The sequence below is a fragment of the Thunnus albacares genome, chromosome 15, assembly GCF_914725855.1.
Source record: "Thunnus albacares chromosome 15, fThuAlb1.1, whole genome shotgun sequence".
Classification (NCBI taxonomy): Eukaryota; Metazoa; Chordata; class Actinopteri; order Scombriformes; family Scombridae; genus Thunnus; species Thunnus albacares.
The window spans coordinates 25,013,724-25,030,282 of record NC_058120.1 but is presented as its reverse complement, the minus strand read 5'-3'; the positions used below and the strand labels follow the sequence as shown (position 1 = coordinate 25,030,282).

Sequence of the window (16,559 nt, the reverse complement as noted above, 5' to 3'; positions counted from 1 at the left end):
TCCTCTCTCTCGGGTTTTGATGTCATTGTGTTGTTACTCTAGCCGACTGAAGGTCAGGACTCATTCCACTGTTGACTGTGTTTTCTCAGCTTGCTGTGTGATGCACGAATGTCCTTCACATTGTTTTTATTAGCAATGAAATCATCCCATCCTCCTCACCTTTCTTCCTCTCTTTCTGTCTCCTCGTCTCTCGCTACTTTCCCCGTTTTTGCCCCATTTCCGTTAATCTATCCTCCACCTCTCTCTTTCAGATGTGAAGTCGAGAATCGTTACCAAGGCAACCCCCTCAAAGGAACATGCTACTGTAAGTGGAAATGCTCGACCCAACGCAAATCTTGCAAGAGCGGACAGTTTTCGCTGCGGGTGGGAGCGGGTGGTCAAAAAATAAACTGCGGGTTACAGGATTCAGCTAGCTTGCTTTTTTTTTTTTTTTTTAAAGAAAATACCTCGAGGCATCTGGCTGTAGAGCTAATAATTTCAAAGCTGCTGTTGTTCATTTTGTTATTTCTAATATTGTGATATTTGCAAATGTGGTGATTTGGTAGGCTTCAGCCCAACAGTTGAATAGAAGCTGAGAGATTTTTATTTATTTTATATTTCATGAGCTCAATAAAAATAGGCCTAGGTTAGGCTATTACTTAGTCACACCAAGAAAGCACTGTGAGGCCTTACTGTTCTTCCTTGTTCCGGTTAATGCCAAGACAGTTACATGGCTTTTATATCAAAGTAGGTCTCAAATAGTTTGATGTTTAAAGCCATAACAGTTAGAACAGAAACTGCCTTTTTAAACAGGTCACAGGTGGAAAGAATTGAAAGTGAGATGCAGATGAAAGTGAATTGCCAAAAACGTCAAAGGGCTTTTGAAGGCTGCTCTTTCTCTTATTCCTGCTGCTGCAATGGCAGTCATTTCACCAGGGAAAGACTGCAGTACAGTGGTCCTCCCTGCAGATTATGTAGATGATGTAGATCAGAAATAGGTATATATGTCAAATCATGGAATTAACTAGCTTTGTCATCCATAGCCCTCAAACCCTTGCTGATCATTATTTCATAGTCTAAATATGTTTTTAAGAATACAGACGGAGCTGCAGATGATTGTTTGGCTGCCAGAGCGACTTGTCAAGTGTTTTTTTTTTTTTTTTTTCCATGTCGTTATTGTTGTCAGTGTTAAGGTTAAAATTCCCCAGTGTCGATTCAGAACCTGAAAAATGAACAAATGTACCAAGAATTGTATGAACTGCAAACAGATAATTTATTTAAATACATAAATTATACAGAGATGAGCAAAAATAATCTATTTTGCCTATTTAAATCCTTATAAAACCTGCAGTATGAGGCCCTAAAAGCCAGGAAGCTTCTATCTTGAGTCACTAACATTCATCAGATCTTCAGCTGAAAATGAATGCAGGCTGGCACATAGCCATATAACCCAGTTTTTATCATGACTTTCACCACAGAACACACAATAAAATCTTTAGATTCATCCAAGAGAGCGTATAGAGTTTTGTTATAGAAAAAGAACGGGCGTCCGGGTAATTTCCTGCCCCGAGCACTGTGTGAATACATGTTCTTCTTTGATTTGAGGCTAAACTGATTGAGTTCTTCTTCTTCTTCTTCTTCTTCTTCTTTTGTAATCCCCTCCATACTCTCCCACACCCACATCAAACAGACACGCTCCTCATTGACTACCAGTTCACCTTCAGCCTGTCGCAGGAGGACGACCGCTACTACACCGCCATCAACTTCGTGGCCACACCAGAGGAGGTATGTCTGTGATGTGTGATTCAACACCCCACCGTTAGAGCAGATGTCAGTTTTATGAGGATTAAAAATTGTAAAATCAGCACCATATGATGGTGATAATGAATTTTTTTTCTTGCCCCGCGCTTATTACCAAACAACTTCTTCATAAGATACTTTTCCAGTTGTATCATTATTATTTTCATGATGATATTAATAACAAGTTAGCTAGTTGGTGAAAAGTTAAAACATGTACAAGACATATACACATACAGTATATTCACAACACACAATTTTCATACACATAGTTACACATTGAATAAAACAATTAGAAGAGCATTCAAAACAGTGGAGTATATTGTTCTGAAATCTTTAAAAGGAATGAAATATTTCGATTTTTAAAGGAAAAAATGCACCAACCATAATGATGGAAGGACTTGCCAGTTGGCTTGAGTCCCATTGAGACTGATATCTCATTTTTATTGGAGATTAGGGCATAAAAGAGGACACAAATTAATGTATAACTAAATAATTACCAAGAAAGTGAAGAACAAAAGTATAAAGCAATGGCAAAAAACCCTAATTAAACATGATGTATGTAAGCCCTTAAACATAATTAATACATGCAGTATATAACAGAACTGAGTACACCCCTGTGCAGTATCACTAAAATGTTAAATGATTCAACATGGTATCATCTTACAATAATTGTAATATTTTTAGGTTGGAGTGTAGGGTATTTGATCTTATTTATAATTTAAAACAAACAGATGAGATAGACTAAATTGAAAATACAGGCCTCAAAGTACAAACTCAATGCAGCAAAAGTTGAGTACACCTGTGACTTCCAATTACAACTAATTACCTGTACAAGGTTATAAAAGAACCTTCATAAAAGACTTCATAAAAGATTGGAGAGGGTACAAGATCATCAGGCGGCTGCTGAACAACAAGCCAAAACACAATTGCAGTTTGGAGGTACAAGAAGACCTATACTACCAATAACAGAAGGCAAAGTGGTTGTCATGGCAGTATGCACAATTCACTTTTCACACAACCTTGCATTTAAAAACAGATGGGTAAGTGCTTTTGATTTGCCACAAGGATTATCTGTGGAAAGTGGTGTTTCAGTGGCTGATCAGACAGTGCGAAGGACATTTTGTGAAGTCAACCTCTACAGACGACGTCTAAGAAGAAAAACCATTTTCTCACAAAACAGCACAAAGAACATGAACATGAAAAGAAGCTTGATGAATACTGGCGGCACATGCTTTGGTGTTATGAAACCAAAATAAACTTGTTTGGATCAGATGGGTCTCAGCATGTTTGATGTAGACCTGGCCAGGACTACCACAGGGACTGCATAGTGCCGACCATGAAACATGGAGGTGGGAGTGTGCTGATATGGGGCTGCACGAGTGCAAAAAGTGTAGGGGAGATGCCATTCATAGATGGCACTATGAAGGCTACATGGGTGTCGGGCTCCACCAGGGTTGTCCAGTTTCCAGTGTCCAGTTGGGGGACTTCAGGATTGCTTCGCTGCTTTTTGCAGATGATGTGGTTCTGTTGGCTTCAACACACTGTGACCTCCAGCGGGCACTGGGACGGTTTTTACAGCTGTATGTGAAGCGGCCGGGATGAGAGTCAGCACCTCTAAATCTGAGGCCATAGTACCAGAAAAGGATGGACTGCATCCTCTGGATTGGGAGTGAGTTGCTGCCCCAAGTGAAGGAGTTCCAAGTATCTCGGGGTCTTATTCATGAGTAAGGATAAGGTGGAATCGTGAGGTTGACAGGTGGATCAGTGCAGCATCAGCAGTAATGCAGGTGTTGTACTGGACCATTGTGGTGAAGAAAGAGCTGAACCAGAAGGCAAAGCTCTCAATTTACCAGTTGATCTATGTCCCAACCCTCACCTGTGATTACAAGCTTTGGGTAGCAACTGAAAGAATGAAATCACGGATACAAGCAGCCAAAATGAGTCTCTTGGAGAGGCTCTGGACTCAGCCTCCGACATCTGGGGGGAGCTCAGAGTAGAGCTGCTGCTCCTTCGTATCGAAAGGAGCCAGCGAGGTGGTTTGGGCACCTGGTTATGATGCCTCAGGCACGTCCAACTGGTAGGAGACCTGGGGCAGACCCAGAACACGCTGGAGAGACTACATATCTCTTCTGGCCTGGAAACACCTTGGGATCCCCCAGGAGGAGCTGGCAGGAGAGGAATTTTCCATCATGACAATGATCCCCAACACACTGCAAAAATCACACAAGAGTTTTTTAAGGAAGAAAATAGGGAAAACTATGACCTGGTCCAGTATGTCCCCTGACCTGAATCCAATAGAACACCTTTGGAGTATTTTAAAGCAGAAAGTAGAGCAACAAAACCCCTCCAGCAAAGAGCAGCTGAAAAAAAATCATGTGTGAAGAATGGCAGAATATCTCTCCACAGAGTTGTGCAAGACTGTTTTCATCCCTGCCCAGGAGGATCGAATCTGTCTTCAAAAATAAAGGCAGGCATACCAAATATTGAAAAATAAAATAATGGAGTCTCACTAATGAAGGGTGTACTGACTTTTGTTGCAGTTTGTTCTTAAATATGAACCTTTAATTATAGTCTAATTAGTCAAACATTCATTTTTTATTAATTGGCTTAATTCTTCTTGAGTTTTGTCTAAAAACAAATAAGATTGTATTAAATGGCCTGGATTTGTAATTACCATTTTAGTGATATTGACCAGGGGTGTACTCAGTTTTGTTATATACTTTAGTTGTATTTTGGGGGAAAATATGTACAAAACAAAAATAATTTAAAAAATAGAAAATATATAAAGTTTCAAAAGTATGGACACACTTTCACATCGTCTGAAATGAGAAAGTGTGTCCAAATGTTTGACCGGTACTGTATAATGAAATGAGTAAAACTCAGTTATTATCAATCACATTTAAAAAAAAAAAAAAAAAAAAATGGAAGAAAAAATGACTACATGATTCTCAGTTGAAGTCAGTCTTGCACTGATGAGCACAGAATGACTTCAGCAATGTGAGACTGAAATGTGTTGTTGTAGCGTGAACTACACTCATCACACAGTCAGTCACACAGATGTTTCCCAGCAAACCGAGGCTTGTCCAGCCCTGTTTACCTGGTTGCAGCATCTGGAGCACAAACTGAAACACAAGGATCTTGTATGACAGATGGCATTTCCTCTGCCTGACAAAGTTTGAACCAAATGGTAACAAAGGCAGAACTGTAGTTCTGACAAAGGAACTACAGTGGAGGTATGCAAAAATAAAAGTTTTAGAAGTCACAGACAATGGCATTTTGATGATGTCCTGCTTCTGTCATGGATTTCTAGTAGAAATGTACCTCACCTCATCTTAGGTAAAACTTGCTGACTGAAGATCTTTCGGGTGCTTTTAATTTGACTGATTGGAAGGATTTTAGCAACTGTTTAGCGAGCCAAAGTTCAGATATGCTTCAAAATTAATAGCATAGAAAAGAAATCTAATTCAAATGTAACCAATCAAACAAAACAAAAATTTCTACATTATACATCTTTGATACTATACTTTAATATTTAAGAAAATCTTAAAATTAACATAATAAATATAAGAAAATAATCTCCTCTAAACCTTTTCAAATGTTTATTTTATTGTTTGAGAGACATTTATTATGACCAAAGCTGCATTTCAATCACCCAGTAAGCAGTAATCGGGTCTTGATTTACACCTACTTGGGCTGATATCACTTTTCAACTGCACTTACGGTATTTTGATACATATCATTTTCGTCATTCATTCTTATTCAAACATTTGTTTTGCTAATTCAGCTTCCATTAGCTGTGCAAATTTGCTCAAGTATGCAGTACAGTAACTGTTTGTGCAACTGCAAAGTGGTGTTGACCTGGTGGAGAAATCCCCTGCTCTGTGTTTACAGTAAAGCGGAGAGGCCTTTTGACCTGGTACAAATAATGTTTTGTTTCACATCATTTTATTGCTTTATAATTAATGTCAGAAAAAGGACTGCAATACTACTTACTACTACAGTCTGTGAATTGTACATTCACACAATACATTGAATGCACGTTCTACTGCACCGTCTAGAAGATATGACGTCAGTGTCGGTGATGAAGATGATGCTGATTGCGTGTTTTCTGTGTTTTCTTTCCCCTCCTCAGCCAAACCGAGATCTTGACATGTTTATAAATGCATCCAAGAACTTCAACCTGAACATTACCTGGGCCACCAGCTTCACCGGTAGGTCCCACCAAACAATGCTGAAACTATTTTATATCATTGTAATTATAATATCTTTGGTTTTTGGTCAGTCGGTCAGACAAAACAAGCACTTTGAAGATGTAACCATCGACTCTGGGAAATTGTGATTGACATTTTTCACTTGTTATAGACTAAATAATTAACCGCAATGTAATTGATTAATCAATAATTAAAATAACCGTTGGTTGCAGTCACCTTAGACATAATTCAGTTAAACATCAGGTGATGGTAGTCACTACCTCCTCACTTCATTTCATGCAATTCAATTTTTGTAAAATATGTTTTTTATAAATATATAGTTAGTTAAACCAGTGAACAGTGTGTAAATTTTAAACACATTAAAAAACAATTTAATTATAATATTTAAAAAAAAAAAAAAAAAAAAACAGGTTCACTTAAAAGAAGTAAAGATGTGAAGTGCATCTTTGCTTAGTGAATGGACAGAGGTGCTCTTTGGGCCACAGTGACTGCAAACAAGTTGCTCAAATGCTCTTTTTTGAGTTTTTTTTGTCCTTTTGTTTGCCGTCCACAGGGTCATAAAATTGCCTGTATGTATAAGAGAATGAAAATCCCTTTACTAGATATATTTATTTTAGTAATTTTTGGAAGTAATACAGATATTTAAGTTTTAAGCTGTATTAAAGACAAATACTGAAACACAAATATATATCTCATAATGTGAGAAAAGCAATAAATGTGTCATAGCTGTCTTTCTTCTGTTTTTGTCTTTCCCTCTGTCCCTCACCTCCTCTCTTAATTTTATATTTTTATTTTAACCCTGTTATGCCTTTCTGTCCTTGTCCATCTAACTTTTTACTATCTTTACCTATTTTTTACATCCTTCCAATTTCTCCCCTTCCGCCACTTCTTCATCAACGTCCCTCCTTTTATGTTCTGTACTCTATCTATTTCCCCCTTTCCTGTTCTTCTTTCCGTCATTCAGCAGGAACCCAGACCGGAGAAGAGATTCCTATCGTCTCCCGGAGCAACATCAAGGAGTTCAAAGACAGCTTCTCCAACGAGAACTTTGATTTTCGGAACAGCCCAAACATAACATTCTTTGTCTACGTCAGCAACTTTACATGGCCCATTAAGATTCAAGTAAGCTTTAGTTCATATTGGGAAAACCCTATTTCATTTTGAAATAAAGTAAGAAGTTGATTGTGCTATTGTATATACAGACATGGTTGAAAATATTGGTACTCTTCCACCTTTTTTTAAAAAAAAACAACCTAAATTTTCTCTGCATTAAGTTGAAACTGACAGAAGTATATGGTATCCATCATTCTTTATTCCACATTGAATATAACTATGATTTACTATTCAGCATATTATCACATTGTGGTCAGAGATGGGATTACATCTGTAGTGATAAGAACTACCATAGAGAATGAATTGAAAAAGTTTATAGAGTTAAACTCTATTCCTGTTTCTCACACACGGGAACTTTGTATGTATGTTCAAGACATAGTTCAGGATGTCTCAGGCATGTTTTGAATGGGCACTACAGTTCAACTGATCTACTGCTGCTTAACTCACAATTGTAGTCTCCAGATATTCTGAGTGTGAGGTGTTTAGGGAGCATCAGTAAATTGTATCGTCTACTGATAGTCTGCATGAGAGGCGTTTAGGGGAAAAGGCACAACTCTCTCTAGGTATTGAGAAATCACTGCACTGCACTAATTTAATACAATAAAACAAATGAAAATGGAATTGCCAAAAATATTGGCACCCTTAACTAAATATTTTGTAGCACAGTCTTACGAAGTGATAACTGCAGTCAAGCGCTTTCTGTAACTCTGAATAAGGTTTCTACACTTCTCCACTGGTAGTTCAACCCACTATTCTTGAGCAAACTGCAGGTTTCAGCTCTTTCCACAGATGTTCAATGGGAATCAGATCAGGACTCATAGCAGGTCACTTCAGAACAGTCCAACATTTTCTTCTCATCCTCTCTTTGGTGCTTTTTGATGTATGTTTGGGGTCATTATCCTGCTGGAAGACCCATGACCTGTGACTAAGACACAGCTTTCTGACGCTGGGCTGTGTGTTTCCCTCCAAAATCCATTGATAGTCTTCTGATTTCATTTTGCCCTGCACAGATTCAAGGCACCCAGTGCCTGAGGCAGCAATGCAGTCTCAAAACATCACTGAGCCTCCTCCATGTTTCATGGTAGGCATGGTGTCCTTTTCTTTGAAGGCTTATTTTCTTCTTCTGTAAACATGGGGTTGGTGTGATTTACCAAAAAACTCTAATTTTGTTTCATCTGTCCAAAGCACATTCTCCCAGAAGGACTGTGGCTTGTCAACATGCATTTTGGCAAAATCCAGTCTGGCTTTTTTGTGTCTCCCTCTTTGAAGTGGAGTCTTACTGGGTCCTCTACCATGGAGCCCATTTTCATTCAGACAGTGACGGATGGTGCGACTTGAAACTATTGTACCTTGAACTTGAGGATCAGCTTGGATCTGTATTTAGGTTTTCCTTGGTTTGTTCTCGACCATTTGAGCAATCATTCTGTTCAACCACAGGCCAATTACACGTCCGGAGATGTTGGCTCCAGTTCCATTGGCCTTAAACTTCTTAATAATATTGGCAACAGTGGTCACAGGAACATCAAGTTCTTTGGAGATGGTCTTGTAAGCTTTACGTTGACAATGCAAGGCTGTTACCTTTTTTCTAATGTTTTCAGACCACTCTCTAGTTTTCCTGCTGTTCAATGTGATGCACACAGTGACACAAAACAGCAGAGTCATTTTCTCCTTTTTAAACTGGCTGCATGAGTGATTATAAAATTGAAAACACCTGTGACACTAATTAAAACACAATAATCTTCTTAAAGTATCGCTACAAATCAATTATTTCTTACAACTTCTAAAGGCACCAATAATTTGGTCCAAGCTATTTTAGAAAGTCTTTGTAGAATAAGCATGAATTCAGTTATATTCACAACTTGTTTGTTTTCTTCCACTGCAAACCAAACATAGACATGCATTGATAATAAAACTATTTTAATCAGATGCAAGGGTACCAATAATTTCAGCCACGTCTGTATTACTGCATGTTTATCAGTCATTGTAAGCAAAACCACGCTTTCATTTGTGAAGAAAAGGTAGGTGACGAACAGACAACACTACAGTCTATTGTGATGCATTTAAATCACATTCTGCTGAAATTATGATAGAAAAGATATATGCTGTTAAGCCTGTCATTATAGTCCAATATTCATGATATATTATGATACAAATCTTAGGTCTTACCCCCTTAAGCTGCATTATAGGCAAGATATTTATATTCAAATTAACAGCAGGGTGTCCAAATAATGACAGACAAAATGACACATTTAGCTTTGACATTTAAGGATTAGCATCCACTGATGAACATGGAAAGCTCACTGGTTAGATATAATGCTTGAAATCTATAAATAAGAGGCTTTTTTTCTTTGACAGCATGGGAAAGTAGGAATGATTCCTGGAAACTTGAAAATGTGAGTGAAAGGGAGAGAGAGAGAGAGAGTTGATTGAAGAATTGATCTTCAGTTTTGCACTCTAACAAAAATTTTAAAATGATTCCAACAGGTGTGTCTTGCACCGTTTGTGGCTGCTAACTTGGAAATTCACTAAATGCAGCTTTAGAGCTCAGTCACGTTGGTTCCTCAAGTAATACACACACAAAGATTTAAAGAGTAGCATGACTTAATGAGAGTATGAAATTCAGTGAAAGCATTATTTACTCAAGTAGAACTTTGTGTACAAAGGGAAAACAGGCCAAGCTGTCCTGAATATTCACTGCTGCTGCTCGGAGTCATTGTCATGTTTGTATGCATGCTCATGTGTAAGCTTATTACAACTGACTGTAGCAGCACTACTTATGCTGAAATGAATGTATTCATGCACTTTGAATAAAAGCATCTACAAAATGGCACATGTCAGGTCTCCTAATATGCGTTCATGTGCACAGTTATCCCAGATTGAACTTATATGCGTGCAAATAAATAAACCCTTGCATACACTTATAGCCCCACATACTGTATTTTGGATCCGTTTTCTCACTGTGACTGGTCATCTTGTCTGATTTACAAGCCACTTTTCTACTCTATTAACCAAAAAGTTGGCTGGTAAAATGGCAAAATGTAAATGTTGGCGGTCACCAGTAACATGTGGTCAGTGAGGGGGGGAAAAAAAAAAGTTTCCTGCCCTTGATGTGCAGGAGCTTTTCTCCAGTGTTGATGTGGCTCCTTGGCAGTAGTAGTGAATAGGGCTCAGTATATTGCTTGCCTGGTAGCTGGCGGTGTATGTGTGTGTGTGTGTGTGTGTGTTTATGCAGCCAAGTTACAACCACCGCTGCACTCGGTGAACCGCTGCCATGTGGATGGCTGGCGGAGAGAAAATTGTCCCTCAACAGTACTCCCGCTGTACATCAGCAGCAAAGTCGTGGTAGCGTAAAGTTGATGTTTAGCGCCTGTAATTGTTGTATTTGCAGCAGCATGAAAGTCAACTCGTTTCAGTCGGTTAATTCACTGTTTGAACTTTCTTCAAAGTTAAAAAATGTAGATGGTATATGGCCACATGGTTATCAAAACAAAGGTAGTTTTGATATGATAGAACTGGCAGAAAGGTGGGATGTTGAAACAATTTTTATAGGCTCTGTTGGTTTGACTTTTTAGTTACTCACTCTAGTGCAGCATGAAATCAGCACTGAAGATGCAGTTTTCCAGGAACATTAAGTTCACCAACTCAATTTTATTGGATCTTTAGAAAACGGATGCCAATTTAAACAGATCTTGTCTTTTTGCCTGTGGTATGGTGTGTCCGTATATGCATGAAAATACACTTGTGTATGTCATGTTTGTGTGTTTCACCACCTACATATTGCATTCAATCTCTTGCTCTTAAAAAGTACTTCATAAACTAGGTGACTGAAATCATTTTACATTATAAACTAGATCTGTTTCTCTCATTACACAACTACTCTTCTCAAATGCATTAGTACCAGCACTTACAGTGAGGTAGTGTTCAATTTTAAATACCCCGTGTTTCTACCTGCTTACATGTGTGGAGGTGCTGCCGTTAAACCTGTTCATGATCTTTTAAGTAGGTTTCCAGATTTATGATGTCTGTGAAAAATGTATCATTCACATGCATAGTGCGTGCATGAGTGTTTTTTTGTGGCATGTTAAAGGATCAAGTAAACCTAGAATCAATACTGAGTTTGATGCAGAGAATTACTGCACTGCCAGGATTGGCTGCTGCTGGTTTGGGAGCGTGAAACTCTCTGGGCCTGGCTCTTTGTGCGCTCTGTGCAGCCCGGCTCCCTGTGTGCCTCCCCGATCAGTTCTGGAAGTGATTTAACTGGTTGCCCCATGCAAGCTCCTTCCCCCCTGCCCTCCTCCTGAAGGAGAGAAAAATCCTGCCTCCATCTTCCATGTCCTGCCATGTGAGGGGCTTTTTAGTTTTCTCAGCTTCTGAACTCCAGCTGTTGATAGCCAGCCTCAGGAGGTCTATACAGCAGAACAGAAAGCTTACTGTCGCCTTCCCTCTCTCTCAGACTCCTCTGGTCAACCTCACCTTCTGTCTTTCTGGGTGTGGAACATGTAGAAGATCACCCCTGTCCTTGAAAACTAAAGCATGCAGGTGTGCTAGCATGTCATTTTTTCTTCCTTGCACTCATGGAACTTAACCTGCGTCAGCGAGGTAACATTTTCCACTTGTTTCTCTTTCTTTTCCTGTCACCGCTCCTCATTATTTTTCATTATTTCTTCTTAATAACAGCCTTCCATTTTTCTATTGTTTCCTCACTTGCTGTCTTTGCCTTCAAGTGGTCTTTAGCAGTGTGGCATTGTGTGCGTATGAAATCGTAGGCGGTTGGTCCTCCAGTGTTGGCAGGCAGAGATCGGAGTGTTTGGAAAAAACAGTTCATAAACAGCAGCCGAGAAAGAGCAAGGGCAAAGTGGAATGTTAAGTTGAAACACATGCTGCATTCAGAGTGGGCTGTGTGGAAGCTAAGCTCTCCAGGCTTTAGTGTGCAACTATACAGAGCTCACTCTCTTTCTTTCTTTCTCTCGCTCGCTCGCTCACTCTCCAACACACCACCTCAAGGTTGCATCTGTTTGCTTTCACGTGGTGGGAAGCGCCGTCGGAACAGCGCGCGTACCTGTTCGAGACGCAGCACATGTTTTTGTTCTGTTTGCATCGACGCCACTTGTTGCATTCACTGCCCAATTTGTTGCATTTAATCAGCTGCACACATTACAGAACTGAACAGTTTTCCACATAACATGTGTCAGGTAAAATATACAAAGCTTCTAAAAAGCACAGATGTTGGATTGCAGGTAAAAACCTTTTGATAAAATCGTTTCGACCTACCAGAAATGAGATCTTTTACAATGGTCAAAGTGTCTTCCATGATGACTTCATCACCGTCGAGGGGTTCAGCTCATCAAAGCAAAATCAATTGCACTGATTAGTCAGCAACGGGTTCTCCCACCCCTTTTTTTTTTTTTCTTTTTTTCCCCATTCTTGATGAAGAATAGATCTGAATTTAATGATGTTTGTAATGAAACGCAAATCCCAGACTAATTACATTAAAGAGCTGTGATCTCCTGTTCCGTGCCTTAGTGAACATGTCATGATATGGTAGAGATTAGAACAGCCTCCAATTTAATACCCTGCTGTGAAGTAGCGGCAGCTGTAGCTATCAGCTGGCTGGGCCGCTCTGCGTATCTGTGTGGACTCATGTAGTGTTTATCTGGGCCATGCATGGCTGCCTGATGGGTGCGTCTTGATACTGATCACAGAGCGGTGAGGAAATAGAAACAGAGCAGTTGAAACAGTGGTGGGTACACCAGAAAATCAATCAGCTACTAATTATTTTAACATCAATTAAGTTTTATGCAAACAAATTTAAAAATGAAAAAAGATACAATGTAGATAATTTATAGATAATTTATAGAAATAAGTTGTGTAAGGTTAAAAAGTAAAAAAATGAATATAAAAAATGTTAAAAGTATGTAAGATCAATTATATTAGACAAAACTCTTGACACATGACAGCAAAATTTTATAACAAAATATCTAGTTAGTTGCCCTTTGAGGTTGTACAGTGTCAGTATGCTAACATGCTCATAACCATAATCTCAACATGCTGATGTTTAGCAGGTTGTAATGTTCACAATCTTGCAGTAAACATTAAGTAGAGCTGAGGCTCAGTTTTGTCAGGTGTTTGGCCACAAATCAAAGTATCGGACACACTTAAATTTCAGCTTGATGATGGTCCGTCATGGGGTCACCGAAGTTATTATAATTCATCCTGAGGGAGACATGAATATCTGTACCAAGTTTCATGGCAACCCATCCAATAATTTGTCTAAAAACACAAATAATCAACCTCATTGTGGTGCTACAGTGGATCGCTAAAGTCAGCAGGATTCAGCCTCTGGGAACCATGATGTCTGTACTAGAGCTACACCAGTGGCGTGAATAAAAATCCATACAATACAATAAAAATATAACACACCACCCATGAGAAACTATTTAAAAAAATATTAAAGATAAAAAACCCTAGATGACGGCAGATTATTGCACAGAAGTAGAAAACCAACCTCCCACAGGTATCTTTTATCTGCGTTCGTCTGATGGATGCAGCTGGAGCTGTTTACTTCTGTTTTCATGAGCAAATTTTTAAATGTTATGCAGTACATCCTGGCACATGACAAACTTGAAGGTGCACATCCACACATGCATAGAAGTATTTCACATACACACTCACAAATTTCAGCTCATTCATATTTGAAATCCGGTTTCCTTCTGCCCTTTTTCCTTTTTTGGTGGAACCTGTTGCGCAGCCCTCCCTCGTACCAATAATGACACTTTTCTTCAAAACTCCAATATGGTTCAAGTGGCTGTCACAAACCATTAAAGGCAGAATATTTCCAGTCTTAATGCCCGGCGGCAGGCCTGACAGGCCCCGCTGCGAGATCCTTTTGCGGCCCCTAAAGAGAGAGTCACCCTCTGCTGGGCACATAACGAGAGCGTCACCCCGGGCCGACCGCCACCACCATCAGCCTGCCTCTTGGTGACAAAGCACGGCACGCGGCTGACATCTGAGATTAGCCGCTACAGTAACTGTTATTGCACGTCTTCTCAGCGTGGCGGTCTGCCTGTACTTTTTCAAAATGGAGTTATGCAGTGATGACATGATGCTAAAGCACCTATCATTGCTTTCCTTGTGTATAGTCATTAAGCTTTGTGGTTGTAGTGAGCTGTTTTGTAATTAGAAGAGAGCGTTACTTATCTCTAATCAACTAGAAAAGTAGATGGCTTTGTTAGGCCGCTGTCACAAAGTATACTCGGTTTCAGCACACCAGCTGACAGTCGTCCTTTGATAATCCTAAGCTTTGCTCTTCAAAGAATCATTGCCACTCAAAGTTTCAGACAAACTCTGATAGTTTTTCTTTAATACTTTGATTTTTTTACCTCCCATTTACATTCATGAGCACCGAAAGTAAAATATTCCCTCAAAACGATTATCTTAATTGCAAGCGCCTGATTGGCTTCTTAGAAACTCTGAATAGTTTAAAAAAAAAAATTGCTCTGTGGTGCTTTGTGGAGGTAAATGGAAGACCTTTTCTTCTTTTTTTTAATCCTGCTTTTATTGGAGAAGTGCTGAGAAAAATCAGGAAAAGGGAGCTGCTTCAGTGTGTTTTAGATTTGGTGTCAAAAACAGCAAGGATGACGAGGAAAATATTGTCGTTCTGGCTATTCACCTCACAGTTTTTATCATAACTGCTGTGGGTCACAAAAATATACACCAGTAGCGTGGTTAAGATTAGTGGTGAAATGATTAGTTGATTAATTTAGGAGTTAATTGACAGAAAAAAGTTGTGATCGTTAACTCATTTAAGTCATTTAACAAATAAAAATGTATAACACTTGTTGCTTCCAGCTTCTCAAATATGAGGATTTTCTGCTTTTTTTTCTGTTTGATATCACTGAAACTTTAATATATTTGCGTGTTGAAATCTTGGTTGGACAAATCCTTGGTCTCTGGGGACTTATGATGATCATTTTTCACCTTTTTCTGACATTTTGGAGAATTAATTTAAAAAAAGAACAAAATATCATTAAAAAAAAAAAAAAAGTAATCATGAGTTGCTCAGAGTCATTAATGGCATTTTTGCACCCTGATCGACATCAAACACCAAATTCTGGTGGTGTAAGCATTTGAGATACACTTGTAATTAAACCATAAACCACCCCAGTGTCAGTCACCTACCCCACCGACCCTACGCCACTAACATCTTTTTAAAAGTTTTCTCCGTGTGTATTGGCACCCTGAACTTCTCCTCAGTGTTCAACAGTCTGGAGGAAAATGATCACACTGAGGATTCGGCGCTCAACAGTAATCAACAGCAACACATTAGCGAGCCAGATGGTGCTGACTACACAAGTAAATTAGACCCTGGGCCGTTCACACAACACACACATACACACACACACACACACACACACACATACGCCTGTCATTTCACCACAGGCTAATGCCTTTGGCCCTGTGTTATTGTATAAAGTCACTGCAGATCTATATACATTCTGACCCATCAAGTGTTTTCTATGCATACATTGTAATTCTTGATCACATATTAAGTATTCATAGACTAATCTGACATGCTCACAGCTGGGTTTTCTGGCTTTTGTCTTTTTTTTTTTTTTCTTTCTTCCTCCTGCTCCTTTTTTCCAGAGGAATTATATGCAAATCCCTGCTTTGCTGAAGAATAATAAGCAGGAGCAGTGATGAGTTCTGGTCCAAGGTGTCACCTCAAGAGAGGAGTGTGTGAGGGGAATTCTGCCATTGGCAGTAGGCGTAGTACCTCCAGGTTTCCAGAGAGAGGCAGTGTTGTGTTGTGGGCAGCATTGTTGCGGCAATATGTGTATTGTGAGGCTTTTTTTGGGGGGGGGGTAGTGTGGGAAGAGGGGTTTAGGGAGGTGGTAAAATACTGCCAATGTTACCCCTGGCAACCTTGATTAAGACAGGATGTCATTAGTACAATTGCTCTTGTGATGATTACATAGTGAATATTTCTGCCCACATGTGAAGGAATGATTTTTTTATTTTTTTTATTATTTATGTTTGCATGAGCTGTGGGCAGCTGAGAGGCCCGGCTGCTGGCGTGTTGTTGCTTTGACAGGCGTGCAGTCTGGAACACAGATAAGCAGACAGACTGGGAACCTCCCAGTAGTTGTGAATTAGGAGTTGTGGGTACCATAAGGAAGAAGAAAAAAACCTTGCAAAGTGCTTATCTTGAGACAGTGATTTAGCTTGTGAACCGCTACAGAAATTGTACAAGCAGATCAACAACATAGCGTCATAAGTACACATGCAGTATATGACCTACAATATAAATACATGCAGTGCACATGCATATGATGTCTGCCGTGGTGAGCAGAGGCAGTATTATCTCCTTTTTTCTGTGCCTTTTGTCAGGTCTACAAGGTCAACTCCAGTTTAAAGCTTGCATGTTTGAGTGTATAATGCTGACCTCTTGCTTCAAAT

The 16,559-nt window shown here is 39.3% G+C and overlaps 1 protein-coding gene across 1 annotated transcript in view; it reads left to right on the top strand.

Moving 5' to 3' along the window:
• atrn (attractin) overlaps positions 1-16,559 on the top strand; it is a 146,137-nt gene that overhangs the window by 58,753 nt on the left and 70,825 nt on the right. The window contains exons 21-24 of the mRNA XM_044374473.1: positions 252-304; positions 1,670-1,764; positions 5,912-5,990; positions 6,955-7,112. Of these exons, the coding sequence (XP_044230408.1) occupies positions 252-304; positions 1,670-1,764; positions 5,912-5,990; positions 6,955-7,112 (385 nt within the window). The remainder of the gene's footprint in view (positions 1-251; positions 305-1,669; positions 1,765-5,911; positions 5,991-6,954; positions 7,113-16,559) is intronic.